Source organism: Micromesistius poutassou (genome assembly GCF_964030765.1).
Source record: "Micromesistius poutassou genome assembly, chromosome: 20".
Classification (NCBI taxonomy): domain Eukaryota; kingdom Metazoa; phylum Chordata; class Actinopteri; order Gadiformes; family Gadidae; genus Micromesistius; species Micromesistius poutassou.
In genome coordinates, this window is record NC_140290.1 from 4,897,043 (window position 1) to 4,915,833 (window position 18,791).

The 18,791-nt window shown below is 46.1% G+C and overlaps 1 protein-coding gene across 1 annotated transcript; it reads right to left on the reverse strand.

Moving 5' to 3' along the window:
* Window positions 1-14,165: 14,165 nt before the first annotated feature.
* Window positions 14,166-15,925, reverse strand: s100a10a (S100 calcium binding protein A10a). The gene is made up of 3 exons (XM_084485112.1): window positions 15,812-15,925; window positions 14,666-14,819; window positions 14,166-14,461 (listed from the first exon to the last, which is right to left on the reverse strand). The coding sequence occupies exons 2-3, from the start codon at window positions 14,804-14,806 to the stop codon at window positions 14,297-14,299; spliced, it is 306 nt and encodes a 101-aa protein (XP_084341238.1). The 5' UTR covers window positions 14,807-14,819; window positions 15,812-15,925; the 3' UTR covers window positions 14,166-14,296.
* Window positions 15,926-18,791: the final 2,866 nt, after the last annotated feature.

An 18,791-nucleotide genomic window follows, 5' to 3' on the forward strand; every position in this document is an offset into this window, starting at 1 on the left:
CGCGGCCCTGACCAGCCGGCTCACCAAGCTGGGGCCCGAGGACGACGTGGAGGTGTACCTAGAGGTCTTCGAGCGAACCGCCCGGAGAGAGAACTGGCCAGAAGAGCAGTGGGCCCACATCGTGGCACCGGTCCTCACCGGACCCGCACAGCAGGCGAGCCAAGACCTACCTGCGGAGACTGCCCGACAGTACCCCGCTCTCAAACAGGTGATCCTGGCTTACTATGGACACAACCTCGCGGCACGAGCTCAACGCTTCCATGATTGACGTTTTGACGTCCGGGGTGCGGTACGGACCCAGATCGCACAGCATGGTCGGTTAGTGAGGAGGTGGCTAGTGACCGGAGAAGGACCCAGCCCTATCGACCGGGTAATAATAGACAATACCATCTGACAGCTCCCGCCGGGCGCCCGACAGGTACTAGCCCACCACCATCCTGACACGGTGGACGACCTCATCAAACAGCTGGAGAACTGGCAGGTGGCCCAGCAACTGAGCGCCAGTACCGGAGGCATCTACCCCAGAACCGCCGAGACCCGCTGAGACCAACGGGGACCCACAACCGGGGCCTCGGCGCCTTCACCTGTCCCACCCACCGTGACCACGGAGAGTCGGGAGGGGAGGCGGTGCTACGAGTGTGGCCAGCCCGGCCACATAGCCCGCTACTGCCCTGGAGACCGGGACGTGTCCATGCTGTCGGCCTACGCGGACCACGGGTCGAGCCGGCCTTGCATGCTGGCGACATGTTGGGCCCAGAGGACGTCCGGGAGCCCGACCCTTCCAGCGAGAGTCATGAATAAGGACACCCAGGCCCTGCTGGACACCGGTAGCGTGGTCACCCTCCTCCGCCCCGACTTGGCTGGGGGAAGGGAGGGGAAACCCATGGAGGTGGCATGCGTACACGGAGATACCCGAACCTACAAAACCTGCCACGTGGTCGTCCGGACACCGCACGGGGTGTTCACGACTCGGGCGGGGATTGTACCCCACCTTCTGGTGCCGCTCCTAATCGGGAGGGATTGCCCGATATTCTACCGGCTGTGGGACCCGGCGCGAGAATCCCGGGGCAGGAGAGAGCCACCCCGCAGAGGGGCGAGGAGTGGGCAGTGGGCCTACGGGGCCACCAGGATCCCGACATCACCCGGGGAGTCGACGGCAGACGACCAGGGGTCCGAGGGGAACGGACCCTCGCCTCCGGGTTCCCCGATCTACACGGGGAGAGGAGGGTCCGCCCGGTCCGGGTCGCCGGGACCCCACCCCGACACCCCGGACACCCTCACAGCGTCTGAACGACACGACCCCCCGGAGGAGCCGGAGAGTTCCCCCCTCACAGAGTTCTCGGACTTCGTACCGGGGAGGGAGGAAGGCTCGGCCCGACCAGGCCAGTTCGCCAGTGCCCAGCTCCAAGACGAGGCCCTCAAACATGCCTGGAGCCACGTGGTGGCCCATGATGGACAGACCCGGGACTCGGTGAGTCACTTACCGTATCCACACTTCAGCACGAGGGGGGGTCTACTGTATAGAGTAGTAGAAGGAGAGGGGGGAGTAAGGGAGCAATTAGTAGTACCCTGAACGTATGTGAGCAAGGTGCTGTTCATGGCACACACCCACCTCCTGGGAGCCCATCTGGGCATGGACAAGACCAGAGAACGGGTCCTAGCGAGATTTTATTGGCCAGGGGTAAAACGGGATGTAGAGCGTCACTGTCAGGGGTGTCCTGAATGCCAGAGAGTAGCGCCTAGGGCCACAGTCAGGAACCCTCTTATCCCAATGCCGATCATAGAAACCCCCTTCGATCGATTAGCCATGGACATTGTGGGGCCCCTTCCCAAGACCAGCCGGGGACACGATACATCTTGGTACTGGTGGATTACGCTACCAGGTATCCCGAGGGTCTGCCCCTGCGTGCAGCCACCGCGAAGGCGGTCGCCCGGGAACTGATGCTCCTGTTTAGCCGGGTAGGGATAGCGAAGGAGATATTAACAGATCAGGGCTCCTGCTTCATGTCTCGTGTGCTAAAAGAATTACTGAGACTCCTGCAGGTGACTCAGCTCCGGACCTCAGTCTACCACCCTCAGACGGATGGCCTGGTGGAGCGCTTCAACAAGACACTGAAGCAGATGCTCAAAAAGGCCATGGACCGGGACGGTAAGAACTGGGATCAGCTGTTACCCCATGTTCTGTTTGCCATACGGGAGGTTCCCCAGGCGTCCACCGGGTTCTCACCGTTCGAGCTGCTGTACGGACGAAGGCCCCGCGGCATACTAGACCTCACCAAGGAGGCGTGGGAGAGCCAGCCGTCCCCTCATCGCACCACCCTGGACCATGTGGAACAGGTGAGGGACCACATGGCCCAGGTGTGGCCCATCGTACGGGAACACCTCCGGCAAGCCCAGCAGGCCCAGGCGAGGGTCTACAACCGGGGAGCCCAGCTGCGAACTTTCCAGCCTGGGGACCTGGTCCTGGTCCCCACCGCAGAGTACAAGTTCCTGGCCAAGTGGCAGGGACCCTATGAGGTGGTGGAACGTGTGGGAGAGGTAAACTACCGGGTTAGACAACCAGGGAGGCGAAAGCCTACCCAGTTATATCACATTTACATTTTAAAGCAGTGGAGAGGGGGAGGGGAACCCCCTGACCCTGCTCCCCTGACGCTGACGGCCCGACGCGAGATCTCGGAGGTTCCGATGGGGGAGGATCTCAGCCCGGCCCAGAAGCAAGACCTCGGCGAGATCGTCATGCAGCACCAGGACGTGTTTTCCGAGCTTCCGGGGAGGACCACGATCGCTCAACATGATATCCGGACGGCACCTGGGGTGAAGGTGAGAGTGCACCCCTACAGGATCCCGGAGGCCCGGAGGGAGGCCATCCAGGCCGAGGTACGCCGGATGCTACAGCTACGGCTCATCGAGACGTCGCACAGTGCCTGGTCCAGCCCTGTAGTCCTCGTGCCAAAGCCCGATGGGAGCTACCGCTTCTTCAACGACTTCAGGAGGTTGAACGAGGCGTCCGAGTTCGACGCCTACCCCATGCCCCGGGTGGACGAGCTGATTGAACGCCTGGGACCAGCCCGGTACCTCACGACCTTGGACCTGACCAAGGGGTACTGGCAGGTACCATTGACCCGGGCTGCCCGGGAGAAGACGGCATTCTCAACACCAGGGGGGCTGTATCAGTACACCGTACTCCCCTTCGGAGTACACGGCGCTCCGGCCACCTTCCAGCGTATGATGGACCAGCTCCTGAGGCCCCAGCAGGCCTACGCAGCGGCCTACATAGATGACATCATCATCTACAGTCCCAGTTGGGATGTCCACATCCGTCAGCTGAGGGCGGTGCTGGGGGAGTTGCGGAAGGCGGGCCTCACGGCTAACCCGGCCAAGTGTCGTCTCGGGCTGGAGGAGACGGCGTACCTGGGGTACCAGGTAGGGCGGGGAAGCATCCGGCCACAGGGGAGTAAGGTGACGGGGAGTAAGGCAATCAGGGACTGGCCCCAACCCCGCACCAAGAAACAGGTGAAGTCGTTTTTAGGTCTAGTCGGATATTACCAACGCTTTATACCCGGGTTTGCCACACTGGCCAGCCCCCTGAACGATCTGACCCGGAAGGCCCTGCCAGATCGGATTACCTGGTCCGAGGCAGCCAACCAGGCCTTTAGGACGCTCCGCGAGGCCCTATGTTCTGAACCAGTGCTCATAACCCCTGACTTTACTCTCCCACTCATAGTGCACGGACGCTTCGCAGGTGGGGCTGGGGGGAGTCCTGTCTCAGGTCCGGGCCGGAGAGGAACACCCCATCATGTACATCAGCAGAAAGCTGCTACCGAACGAGCGGAACTACTCGACGGTAGAGAAGGAGGCCCTGGCCATCAAGTGGAGCCTAGACAAACTGAGGTACTATCTCCTAGGGAGGGAGTTTATCCTGGTCACCGACCACGCCCCCCTAAAGTGGATGGCCGGCGCCAAAGACACCAACACCCGGGTGACGCGCTGGTTCCTGGCCCTCCAGGACTTCCGGTTTAAGGTGGACCACCGACCGGGCAGGGAGCATGCCAACACCGACGCCCTGTCTCGCCGGGATACCTGCCTGGGGGGATTCCAGGTCGACCTGAGGCCTGAGCAAGCGGTGGAGGAGTGTGGCATCCCGCCCCTTACACCTCGGCCCAGGCGGGTCCGAGGTGTAGTAGTGGACGGCGTATACCGCCCCCACCCACTAGCCGGCAGCAGAGAGCAGAGCTTCTCTCTCCCCAATCAACGGGATTGGGAACACCTGGCGAGAGAGAGCCAGAGACCTGGGAGCCATTTTAAAAGGAGCCCAGGAACAGACATGAGGGGGAAGGCCAGAGGGACTAGAGGCTCACGGAGACCCTAGTAGTGCTGATTTATTGTGTTCCTGATCATTGCAATAAATACCGAGTACGGCCTAAACCTTGACCAACTGTGTGATACTTACCTGAACCACGCCACAGTGAAAATGAGTTACCACAATGTGTAAACATACTTGGCAATAAATAAGATTCTGATTCAGATTCAGAAATATGGAAACCAGTCTCAACATTTTATATGTCACATTTGTGAAATATGCATCTAGTGAAGGAGGCGAGGATCCCACAACAATTAGCAAGAAGGAACTTTGTACGCTGATTGTAGAACAAATGCCTCGCATTTTAGAGGTGAGTCACACAAGTTCAATCCCTATGTTAACATGCATATATTTATTCATGTCATAGCCACAGATGTTATGCTGTGTTCTCCTCCAGGCTTTGCCTGCCACTCAACTGCTCACACCTGGCCTGCATCAACTCATCAACCCCCCTTCAAATACACCTGGTTTCCCTGCAGTCATCACCAGGTCGTATGTTGATATACCGTGCAGCAGCTATCGCTCCCCCCTAACAATTTGCATCCATTTATTTGTGTTATTAATGAGAGAGCTGTCAATGCAACTGTCTGGGCTTGGGTCTTGCTTGTTCTCTGCCATTGTAATGTGTAAAATAATGTTACTTATGTGGTGTTGTATGTTGTTCCCTGCATGTTAGAATGCATTTTATTGTGTGACATCTTGGCCAGATGTCTCCAGTAAAACATATTAAATCTATAAAGCATGCATGTTGATCTGTTTGTGCCTCATGCAGATAGACATGGTTACTTCCATGATGCAGCACCTAGACTCAGACAAGGACGGCACCCTGAACTTCGAGGAGTACTGCAAAATGGTCTCATCTTTAGCCATGATCATCGCTCAGCTCTCCGAATAGGGTTCATAAGACATCAATCTAGTCAATAAAATGACATTCACTGTCGTTGTCCTTACACGCTCGTGCCTGTGTTTATTGTCTGTCGTCATTATTGGGTCAATTTCATTCAAGCACAAACACCAACTCACCAGTCTCAAACACAAGGCTAGGTGTCCTCCATGTGTAGTCTGGCCATGGATAAATGAGGATGAGGAATGAGAAACTCATGTCAAACATTGTTGTCGAAATAAAAGCTAAATCCTTCTCATTCCATCGGTATTGTCCTGTCAGGTCTCATACAACTATGACACCTTGGGACCAACCAACACAATGAAACAGCATGTTTATAGATATAATATCAGGATAGGACAATATTGATTTTTACATATTGTAGTAAAACCTACCATGATGGGGTCGAGCGTGCAGGGATTATAACACACACACAGTGTTGTAATGTAACGAAGTACAAATACTTTGTTACTGTACTTAAGTACAATTTTCACATATCTGTACTTTACTTTGTTATTTATATTTCTGACAACTTTCACTTTTACTCCACTACATTTCCTAAATAAAATGTGTACTTTTACTCCGATACATTTCTCCTAACCATCTTCGTTACTCGTTACTACAAATTCAAATCAGAAGAAGTTTGAGTTGGTGACATAATGTCCGTTTGTTGTCATGTCAACAGCCAAACGCGAAGAAGAAGAAGTCCTGCTTGTCCGGGCACGTCACATTATTGATGCCACCATGGAAGAACCTGCTACAGGCTCTGCTGCTAACGTTACCACTCCTGTAGCAGATGACGAGCATCTTGACTACAGTGGCGAACTTGGTGAACTCCATGGTGGTGACGAAGATAACGTTAAACACCCGTGGCCGTATTTGCAAGAAATATTTTAACCCATATATAACCCTCTAACTCACTTTTTTTTTTAAATACCTTTACTTTTACTCTTACTTTTAATACTTAAGTACATTTTATATCAGACAATTACTTTTGATACTTAAGTACACTAAATGTCAGGTACTTTAAGACTTTTACTCAAGTAATATTTTAAAAGGTGACTTTAACTTAACTGTATTGCTTTCAAGTACTTTATACAAGACTGCACACACACACACACACACACACACACACACACACACACACACACACACACACACACACACACACACACACACACACACACACACACACACACACACCAAGCAGTCCTCTCTAAATATCTATCAAGAAACAGAATTTCCAACGATAAACCCTTCACACATGCCACACCTTTATCTTATTATCTCAGGCTATTTAGAAACTGAACGCATACAGACCTGTTTCACCAGATTGGCAGATTGGCTGAACCTGTGTGTGTGTGTGTGTGTGTGTGTGTGTGTGTGTGTGTGTGTGTGTGTGTGTGTGTGTGTGTGTGTGCGTGTGCACGGTGTATGCGTGTGTTTGTGTTTGTGTGTGGCCACGCAACCGATTGACTGGAATGGGAGTCCTCTCTAAATATTTAGTTTCACCACAACCAAAATTAACTACATTTTTATGATCACGATTCGGATCTGATGGAAATTAGGTTCAGTGACTCAAAAGAGCGAGGGAAATAATTGGGTGCAAACTTCATTTATACTGCAGCTCCATGGTCAGGCTACAAGTTAATACACAAGAAAATAAAAATAAGAAAATAAATTAAGTTAGGTAAGAATAAAGATATATTATAAAATGCAAATGTCCCTGATAGAAGACACAGGGACGACAATGAACACCGACACCTGTATGTGCTTTGTTCCCGCCTTGGATCCATTTTGATGGACTTTTTTTGAATACATATTTTAGAGTTCTTTAGTTTTGCACTTCCTGCCTGGATCTTGTGGTGCCAACACTACCCCCACTATACACAGTGCGAGTCAATCCCTAATTATCTCTTCAGGCGAGTCTTGACAGATTCCGTGAGTAGAATTCAAGGCATGGGACATAATCAACTAACAAAATGGTGTCCACTGAGAGCTGCTCCACCTGAAATACTTTGTTGTACTTGTTATTAACAGTTGGCATTCTTTTCTAATAGAAAATAAGCCATTGTTATATACTCAATCGTCCTGTTGATCTTGTGGTTAGATAATAATCGTAACAATGACATGAAAAAACTCCTTTGGCCCTCAAGGCATTTTATACTTGTTGTCCTCATATTGCTTGATGAGTGCAATACAATGCTACTACTTAATGCTACTCCAATGGAAAGGTTTTTACCAAGCCTTAATTGATGTTTTGTTGTACCAGAGATGTTTCTGTCATAATCAAGATGACGCGATCACCATGAATATGTTATTATTTCGATATTTATATAGTTATTTTGGATTTTTAATCGTGAACCTTTCCTACAGAACGGTATGCCATAATACATTGACACACAAATAGAGCACAATGGTACCATTGCTTGTGCAAATAAAGACTTCAAATACATCCTTATGAACTGAAAAAGGGTGGATTATGGGAGCCCAAAACAGCCCTATCATGACTGGGCGTGAACACTGGGACTCACAACAACAAACTCACTGTCTTAATTATACTGAGGAGCACAATCGTCAGCAACAGAAGGGGGAAAAAAGGCAAACATGAAAGATTGGAAACTACAGGCCAGAGATAGACTCTGTAATGTACTTTACCATACCAATGAATGCAAGATGTCATAAAAGTGTGGGTAACCCCTCTGGTTTAACAGTACATGAGTTGGTGTTTTTTCTACATATAATTGACATTTTAGCTTTGAGTACAGCACCCCTCTTTGTTAGTTTTTTTTGCCTTACGTTAGAGGAAGAAATTGAGTGGCGTCTGAGTATTGGGCCCACACATGCATATGAATGCATTGGGTGTTAGAATAACTAAATCATTTGACTAAAACAACAACGGAAGGGCAAGGGAAATTCCTTATGCACAGGCCTCGTTTGCAAAGTGGCAGTTTGAATATTATTTCAATATATCTCAATGTAAGTTTTACTTTCCTTGAATTTCTTAAATGTAGAACAGTTGGATATTGAACCAATCCAATCCGAACCACATAACGTAGGTTATTAGGCCTACATGTGCCATAAAGTTTGTCCATATACTTTCTCCTGCACAGGACACAGCATGTTTATGGATTTAATATATAACTTATTTTGTCAAAAATCTCAGAATGAGGAAACTTTTGGTTTTGCGCTAGGCATAATAATATTATGTCTTCAATCTTCAATCCCATGGCAACATGAAAAAAATGTTATGCGTTAAGTGTTATGCCCTCTGGTGGTTTAGTAGGTAACAGTAACAAACAGACCATACTTGTAAGTACACAAAATCTAAAATGCATTTTGTAGTTTGGTATATGTAGAGTTATCAAGAGCGAAACAGAAGGAACGAGAGATAAAATAGTGAGAGTCTGTAACCACCAAAGTGATCATGGCACCTGAACAAACATCGTAGCTCATTGAGATACAGAAAACAGGAATACCCAGAGAATAAATTCCTCAGGTGCACATTATGCACAAACAACAACAACAACAACAACAAGAAACACAATAAATGTTAAACAAATAACATGGGCTAATTGAAAGACTGTATTTTATTACAGATAAAGCTTATTTTTAGAGTCTCTGAAGAGAATTCCCTGTTCGGAGCTCTCAAAGTGTGCATGACATGGGTGTGGCCGCAGTGTGAGCCTCATGAGCTGTACTTCCTCTGGCCACACCCACTCAGCCGTAACTTAGCAACCCTCCGGTCTTCCCCTGTAACTAGTAAAACTGGAAGGCCACAATAGTCAAGCCCTGAACAAATAGTTTTGAAGAGCTCACAAGATGTGGAGAGAAAAGGGGAAGATAAATTATCTCAGATCTTCTGCTCAGAAAGAAAATTGACGAAAGACAGACGGAAAGACGAGCACAAACGAATGAGACAAAAACAAACACACAAACTCAGAAGGGAGAAAGACAGACGAAAGAGAAGCAGAGAAGGAAATAGAAGGTTCATGAACTCTGTTTCCACTCTTATCGCCCTGCACGGAGCCAATGTGAAGCACAATGAATACGGCTCTTGTGGACAAAACATTGGAACATACTCATGAGCCTGCTATGTCCTGTGACTCCAGAAACACTTACCCAGACCTCTAGTTCCTCTATCACTTGTAATGAAATCAGGCAACAATATCAACCATTGGGTGTTTCCAAAGAACAAGATGTAAAGCCATGCTTTACATCCCTTTACCAGAAGGTGTGGTGACGGTGTGTCAGTTGGTTGAGGAGATTGCAATGTGCTGGGTGTGTTCCTTCAAACACTGAGGATTCCTTCAGAGATAGGGCTAGTGAGCACGGTGCATGTGTGTGTGTGTGTGTGTGTGTGTGTGTGTGTGTGTGTGTGTGTGTGTGTGTGTGTGTGTGTGTGTGTGTGTGTGTGTGTGTGTGTGTGTATTTGTGTGTGCCCACGCAAGCGATTGAATGGAATGGGACTTCTCTAAATATCTAGTTTCAACACAATTTAATTCAACTTTTTTTTTTTTCAGTTTCATTTCAGTTTATTGTCAAAAGAGCGAGCAAATACAAACTTCATTTAGACTGCAGCTCCATGGTCAAGTTAATATACAAGAGAATAAGAATAAGAAAATATTACCAATGAACACCGACACCTGTGTGTGCTTTGTACCCGCCTTGGATCCATTTTGATGGACTTTTTCTGAATATATATTTTAAAAGTTGTGTAGTGATGCACTTGCTGCCTGGATGTTGTGGCGCCAATGCTCAACACTAAACACAGTGAGGGCCAATCCCTAATTATCTCTTCAGGCAAGTCTTGACAGATTCGGTGCATAGAATGGCTCCTTGGAGAAATAAAAATTGTGTCCTCCGAGAGCTGCCAAACCTGAACACACCTGAATACTGTACATTGTGTTTTCTATAATTACAGTAACAATGACCTCAATTACACTCCTTTGGCCCTCAAGGTATTTTGTCCTTGTATTGCATGACAAGTTTGAGAGAATAAGTATTCAGCTTGTGTCAACATTGCTGATGGATGTTGAATATCTGACATGGTCTTAAGGGCGGACAAAAGACGCGGAGCAATTGGGAGGGGTAGAGCTGAGCTATAAAGGTGGTGAGCTCGCGCTTGACTTTACCACCTCCTTTCCAGATTTCCAGACATCCGCACACAGGTAAGGGAGTGGAACAATTTGGAGGATTGTACAATACAGATATGTTTATGTAGGCGATTTAACATGTGCTGTCATCTCAACAAATATGTGCTTGAGTTTTTATTTAGAATGTTTGATTTAGATTGAATGTCAATTCCTTTCCAGCTCAACCGATCAACCAACCAGAGAAATATGGACAAACTAACTCCAATGGAAGCCGGGCTCGCCGTTCTATATGGCACATTTGTGAAATATGCAGATAGTAAAGGAGCCGGTGATGATTCCAAAACAATTAGCAAGAAGGAACTTTCTACGCTGTTGACAGAACAACTGCCTCACCTTGCAGGGGTGAGTCACACAAGTTCAATCCCTATGTTTACGTGCATATATTTATTTGCATCCATTCATATGTAATGATTATGAAGGTGCACAAACATGCATATGTGTATTGTAATCAAGACCCAATCAGGAGCAATGAATTCTGGTCCTGATATTTTATTTGTTGCAATATTTCATTTGTTGAGATACTCCAAGCAATATCCCAATTTGTGTCCATGCTCTTTACCGTTGTAAGATCGTAGACTTAATGCTAACATAGACATACACATTTGGCCAGAAAATCATCCAGTTTTCGGGCCCCTCTTCATGAGCTTCAAAGCAAGCTGAGACGGAGGGAACGTGTGACCCTGTCAGAATAAAAACCATGAGTGAAAGCTGTTAATGCAACTGTCTTGCCTCGGGTCTTGCTTCTTCTCTCCATGCAAAATGTGTAAAATAATGTTACTTATGTGGTGTTGTATGTTGTTCACTGTATGTTAGAATGTATTTTATTGTGTGCTGCTGCCATCTTGGCCTGATGTCTCCAGTAAAATATGTTCAATCTATAAAGCATGCATGTTGTTGTGCTTGTGCCTCATGCAGAAGGAAATTCTTGATGAAATGATGAAAACTCTGGACTCAGACGGGGACGGCACCCTGAACTTCAATGAGTACTGCATGATGATCACAAGTCTGTCCATGTGCCTCCACATAGCCTGTAACGCGGGTCAATAAGACATCAATCTAGTCAATAAAATGACATTCACTGTTGTTGTACTTACACACTTGTGCCTGTGTTTATTGTCTGTCGTCATTATTGGGTCATTTTCGTTCAAGCACAAACACCAACTCACCAGTCTCAAACGCAAGGCTGGTGTTCCCACAGACTACTCAAGGTGTGTAGTCTGGCCATGGATAAATGAGGATAGCTCATGTCAAACATTGTTGTCGAAAGAAAAGCTAAATCCTTCTCATTCCATCAGTATTGTCCTGTTATGTCTCATACAACTATGACACCTTGGGACCAACCAACACAAATAAACTGAATGTTTATAGACACAATATCACGATAGCAGAATATCGATTTTGACATATTGCAGTAAAACCTACCATGATTGGGTCGAGCGTGCAGGGATCTCTCACACACACACACACACACACACACACACACACACACACACACACACACACACACACACACACACACACACACACACACACACACACACTTTACAATAACCGTATTAATTAGAACACATAATCAAACCCCACTGCTATGCTCAGCCAGCCTACCATTCCCCGCCAACCAACACCATGCCCTAATCTCAGTCCTATCATCTAAAACCACATCTTTACAAATATCAACTACAAAACATTTCATAATTATCAGCCACTATTAAAACTGTTTCACTGAGCGGCCAAGAGTCTGTATAGGCAGGAGAGCACCTAACCGGGAGTGTCGTTTAACGTCATGGAGGGAGGAGCCGTGAGCTGTACAGGTCCGGACATACAGTAGTTCCACTCGCTGCCAATGTGGTACCACCCTCCACGTTCCCACCACCAGCCCCCGCACCCCATCAGCCCCCGCACTACACGGAGCGTCGGGCATGTTCATGCTCGCAACTGTCTCTCCGCCCTCACTTATTAAGCTCTCATCGCAGTTGAACAAGGTGTGGCTCATGAGTCGTTCAATTCGTCAGTGGTGCGCTCCGTTCATCACAATGTTTAAGTATGTTTGAGTCTTGTAAAACGTATTTGAATGAATATATAGGCCTATACATTTTTTTATATATTTAAAAAAATAGTTGATTGTGAAAACAGAATGAGGACATTTTTTATTTTGCGCTAGGCATAATAAGCCTAATATTTTGTCTTCAATCCCATGGCTACATGAAAGAAATGTGTTATGCCCTCTGGTGGTTCAGTAAGATAACAGTAACATACAGATCAAACGAGGAATAGTGACAGTTTGGGAGGCCTACTTGTAAGTACACTAAATCTAAAATGTAGGCTAGATTTGATCACTTATTTGGCATATGTAGAGTTATTAAGAGCGAATGAAAAGGAAATAGAGATGATAAAGTGAGAGTCTGTAACCACCAAGCACTCATGGAACAGGAACAAAAATTCACAAATAGAAAAAAGGATCAAATCAATCAGATCTCTAGTGCGTCCTAGCTCATTGAGATACAGAAAACATGAAAACCCTGAGAATATATTCCTCAGGAATATCATACTCATCATATATATGAATATCATACTCATCATACACATCAACTGGAAAACAAAAAAAAAAACATTGGGTAAATCAAAGACTGTATTTTATTACAGATAAAGCTTCATTTTAGAGTCTCTGAAGAGAATTCCCTGTTCGGAGCTCTCAAAGTGTACATGACATGGGTGTGGCCGCAGGGCGAGCCTCATGAGCTGTACTTCCCTTGGCCACACCCCCTCAGCCGTAACTTAGCAACCCTCTGGTTGGCCCCTGTAACACTGGCAGGCCACTTAGTCCTGAACAAATAGTTTTGAAGAGCTCACAAGATGTGGAGAGAAAATGGAGCAGTTGGGCGGGTGGGGTCGTGGGCGGGGAAAAAAGAAAGACACACTCATTAATTATCTTGGATCTTCTGCTCAGAAAGAAAACATTCATGAAAGAAAGATGCAAAGACGAGAAAGAAAGAAAGAAGGAATGCATGGAAGAAAAAAACACACACAAACTCAGAAGGGAGAAAGACAGACGGACAGACAAACATAAAGAGAAGTAGAGAAGGGAACAGAAGATTCATGAACTCGGTTTCCACACCTCTCCACGGGGTCAATGTGAAGCACAATGAAAACGGCTCTTGCGGAAAGACTCATGAGCCTGCTATGTCCTGTGACTCAGAAACTCTGGAAACAGTTGCCCAGACCTCTAGTTCCTCTACTTCTTGTGAGAAAATCAGGCAAAGATATCAACCATTGGTTGTTTCAAAAGCACATGATGTAATGCTCCCTTCCCACACCAGAAGGACATCAGTGTGGTGACGGTGTGTCAGTTGGTTGAGTGTTTGGGAGATTGTAGTGTGCTGGGTGTGTTCGTTCAAACACTAAGGATTCCTTCAGAGATAGGGCAGGGTGGGTAAGGGCCCTCTGATGTTACGTAATCATACCTGTGTGTGGTGCTATAAATTCCAGTGGTATGAGTCAACAACACACCCTGTGGATGTTTTACTGAAACTAAACTAGAGCCAATTGCACAAGAAACAGAAAATGACAAACCCTTCACATGCCACACATTTAGCCTATTTTCTCATGGCTATTTAGAAAATGAAAACTGAATTCGTACAGACCTGTTTCTCTCACATAGGGAGCTAACTAAAACTAACTCAAGTTGGATTAAATTGACATAATAAGTGTAAAAGTGGATTGCACAAGTTCAGATGAAGTCCATACAAACAACCATAACCACAAGATATCACTTTTTGTGGGTTCAGGAATATTTATTGAATTTAATGGACCATAATACAAAAAAGAAAACAAGGGACATTTGAAATGTTCTACTCCTCCATCTCCTCCAGCGCTCTTCTGACGGTGCTGGTGGGCGTTTTAATTCTTCTTGCCTCCAGTGCTCAATTGCATCTTATAACACTGCTCACAGGCGATAGAGAGTCCGACCACTAGAGACACAAACTCCTCAAAGTCCACCTGGCCGTCGCCGTTGGTGTCCAGGTCCTTCATGATCTTGTCCACCGCTGCGGGGTCCTTCTGAGACTGAAGTGGGGGGAGGGGTGGGGGGTGGAGGAGAAGAGAGTGTTAGAATATTCCATGTCAGACTCATGGTTCCCATGGTGTTGGGAGAAAGGGAGACACAGGGGTACAGCTTTTTGTAAAACGGACGGTTCCAGTATTGGGGTACTATATCTATACTCTCTCTAGAGCAGGTGAAGGACTACAGAGACCCGCGTTCTCTCTCACCTTGAGGAAGCCGGATAACTCATTCTCCATCAGTTCTCTCAGCTCCCGCCGGCTCAGGGTGCCATTCTTGCCATCCTTGGACGCGTAGCGATGGAACACCAGGATGAGGGACTCCATGGCTTTCTCCAGTTCTGAAGGCATGGTGACAGCTGATCTGTTGGAGAAGTAGACAATGGAGTAAACAAAGGGCAAGAGCAACGGCTATGGGGTGTAGATTAGTGCAGAGACCCTTGAGAATTAGTTGCTACATGGCTACATACAATAAGTGTGGATATAACATTTGATTAAAAACACCATGTTACTATCAGGCTCCTTTGGCGACGTTTGGACTCACTTTATGCAAAAAAAAAAAAAAAAAAGAAATCGTGGTTGTATTAATGATCAACTAGGGAGACATGACAGGCATGAACTTCATGAGTTGGTATAGCCTGGCATGCTGGTACAATTACTATTACTTACTTACTATTCCATTTTAAATACAGAATATCTTTATATTCTGTATTTAAAATGGAATACAATTTAACAATTCAAACGTGTTCAAACGGGACATTGTGAAAAAAGGGAAAAGCTAGGCCTCTCTACGTCAACTTTTCCAGTGTGTTCATGTCCACAGTCCAGTCCTTTCCATAGCCAGCCACACCCTCTAACTTCGTCTTTGTGTAACAAACGTGAGGTTCACATCTATAATCAAACCGAATAGCGCATTTTAGACAATAGGAAATAATTGAATATAGCCACCTATAGCCAGTACTTTGATTGCTGATTAAAGGCTCAGGCTTCCATTTGAATCATTATAGGATTAATCTTAAACTGTGAATTTAGATGAACTGAGAACTTAGATGGCGAAACACAAACAGGTATGTGCATATGGGCCTACATAGACCTAATAGACAATCGGGTCGAGTCGTAAAATAAATAAATATAGCCTATATAGGCCTATAAATAAATAAATAAATAAATACAAGTAAAGAACAAGTACAGTTGAATAGGGCTCAACTGATTATAGCGTTTCCCCTTTCAACTAAGTAGGCTACAAATCCTACACCTAAACTCCGCTATTGAAACAGACGTTCCTACTGAAAACCACTATAGCCGCAGGCAAAGGCGGATCAGGCTATTGTGGCGACCAATTGAATCAATTCTTACCTTGTTAGACTGAGAAGAGAAGAGAAGAATGTGGACTGTTCGCCTACGGTTCAGGAGTTGAGAAATTCGAGGGCTGGGATTTTATAGCGAGGCACCGCCCTTAGTGTGGTGTGGAGAGTTGAGTAGAAAATATGTGGCAATGATCTCTGGCGCAGGCTTCTGTTAAAGTAACCTAGACAGTAAATCACTTCCTTAACAGATTGTAAATGACCCTTGCAATGCTTTGATTAAAGTGATTCACCACAACAATAATTAAGTTGATTATTTATACAACTGCTAAACCAACCATCAATAGGCCATCTGGATTTAACAGTAGACTTGGACATGTTTTCAGTGCTTTTTGAATTGAGACGTTTAAATTAAAACTTTATTATCATTAAATATCTTAGTTGGAAGAGACAAAGAGAAAGAGGATTTGAAGCAGAAAGATTAAAAATAAGGTAACCTATGGAAAAGAATGAAACGTATAAAACAAATGATTATTTTCATACCACAGTAGGCCTACAAGTGAAGCACTGGAAAATAACAAAAATACTGTAATATGTAAAATTACTTTTATATCATATTTTTAAAATATATATTATATATAAGCCAAACGTTCCAATAACAATAAAATAAAACATCCAATAACTGGATGTATGGTTTTATTGACTTAAGGCCCATTCTTTATTGTACATTGTTTTTCTTTAAAGTGCCTGCCATGAGCATCTTAGTTGTTAACCTTAAATTCACCCAAAATGAAACTGCATTGCACATACACATTTTTGCTTTGCTCATACACTGATGTGATTGGCTGTAAAGACAACATTAATTTCAAACCTACTGTTTCACCCACTTATATTAAGTATCTCTTCACCAAAGCATGGTAAACATATATTTGTTAACTGATCCATCTAATCAACTCAACCAAACCATGGCCCACACCTACAAGCATATGTGATTGGGTCACCATGACCACCAAGTAACATAGTTGTGGTCTAATCTTTACAGGTAGGAAGTAAGCATTATAGGTCACTAATCAGAAAGATCTATATTACACCAACAGATAGCATATATCTATGTTGCCATGTGATGATCATGGCAGCATGTGTCATCATTTTTTGCATGCATTGGAGCTGGTCTCTGATTGGCCAGAATTGGTTCCAAATCCAACATTTCTTCCACCTGGAAACAGCTGGAAGCACTGTGAGGATCATGTTCTATGATTTCTCCAGTGCTTTCAACACCATCCAGCCCACACTGCTGAGGGACAAGCTGGAACACGCGGGAGTGGATCCTCACCTCGCTGCCTGGGTCCTGGACTACCTCACAAACCGTCCACAGTATGTGAGGAGTAAGGACTGCCAGTCCAACACGGTGGTCTGCAGCACGGGGGCCCCACAGGGAACTGTACTGGCTCCCTTACTTTTCACCCTCTACACTGCAGGCTTCTCATACAACCTCTCACACTGCTACCTCCAGAAGTTTTCTGATGACTGCGGTCGTCGGGGACGGGGACGACACTGAGTACAGGGGAACGCAGGGGGAAGACTAAGGAGCTGGTGATGGACTTCCTCAGGCGTCAACATCCCCCACCTACACCACCACACACACATTGTATTTTTTTGTATTTTGCACGACTGTCATTTTTATTTCTTTATTTGCACTATCGTCTTTGCTCTTTGCTACTGTAACACTGCAAATTTCCCCACTGTGAGACTAATAAACAATTGTCTTATCCTATCTTAAATTATGTGCATTTACTAAACAGGCTTAACAGCAGGCGTGATCAACGGGCCTAGTTCAAATGACTCTGTACGCAATTGGCTGCTTGCCGTCGCTTCCCTGTCGTCATTGTGTTAAACCAGCCAATAGCCAGGGGGAAAAGGCAGCTTGGTGATTGACTCCCGCAAAAGCGCATCAGAAGCAGAAAGAAACGTACTGCTCCTCTCCAGACCCTGCTGCAGGGCGAATTCAAATCGCTTGCAGAACGGAGCAGGAGACCTCATGGCCCCTGCACTTGTATTCTCAGGTCAGCCGCTTTGTCTCATGACCTATGGTGCCTTCCCACTAAATCTATACCCATCTTCCTCCACTGGCTCCCTGTTACGACCGTTCGACTAGTTTCTAATCCTGGATGTTATGGGAAGTCCGGAGGTCTACATCACATCTCCCTTCCCCTCCTGTGCCCCCACCTTCCCCTTGTGATCCACAATGAAGGGCCGTATGGTACTCTGCATTCGCCTCTGCGGAGCCTCAATACTACAGATCTCTGTGTTCTGGGTCCTTTTTCACCAGTAATAGAAGGAACTTTTTTATTAGCTGACTTACAATTTTTATAATTAATTACTCCTTGTTATAGCAGAGGTTGTATGATGAACAAATCAGTATATATGACCTTGTTGAACACTATACTTCTTATAGAACTATAACTGCACCGGTTGCCATTAGTTTATGTTGGGATAATTAAGTGATAATAAGTGATATATAGTGCTTTTCAATGCAATGCTTTTGCAATGTGTGTGTGTGATAGTTGTCATACATACACGTGTGTGGCAGTCACCTGGGTGCAGCACAACTGGTAGATTACACTAATACGCTCACCACACCCTGGTTATCACAGTCAGACAGTTGAGGATCCAATGGCCACTGTGGGAGTGTGTGTGGATGATGGCTGGTTTAAGCAGCCTCGCCTGGCTGAGTCATTATGACTCTGGGGCTGGGTGAGGTTGCACACCTGACTTGTTGCACATTGAGTAAACAGTGTGCACAGGTCAATCAAGTCATCTCCACACGCACTTTGGCCAGAAGGGTGGGCAGTCCCTCCTTGCTCATCCAACACCTCTACAAGTTAACTGTTCTCTCCGCAAAGGATGGACTCGTTTGTGTAGAGCTACGTCGCCACTCAGCGAGAATATGCAGATCTTTGCAGACTACCTGCATTTACACCTCACGCACACGAAACGTTAGTGCTCATTGATTCACACCAAAACCGACCAAA

What these genes read in the sequence shown, in the direction of transcription:
- s100a10a (XM_084485112.1), bottom strand. Translation starts at nt 14,806, where the DNA reads ATGCCTTCAGAACTGGAGAAAGCCATGGAGTCCCTCATCCTGGTGTTC. An exon ending in AGTTATCCGGCTTCCTCAAG is followed by an intron (nt 14,462 to 14,665) that starts GTGAGAGAGAAC and finishes CCCCCACTTCAG; the next exon opens with TCTCAGAAGGACCCCGCAGC.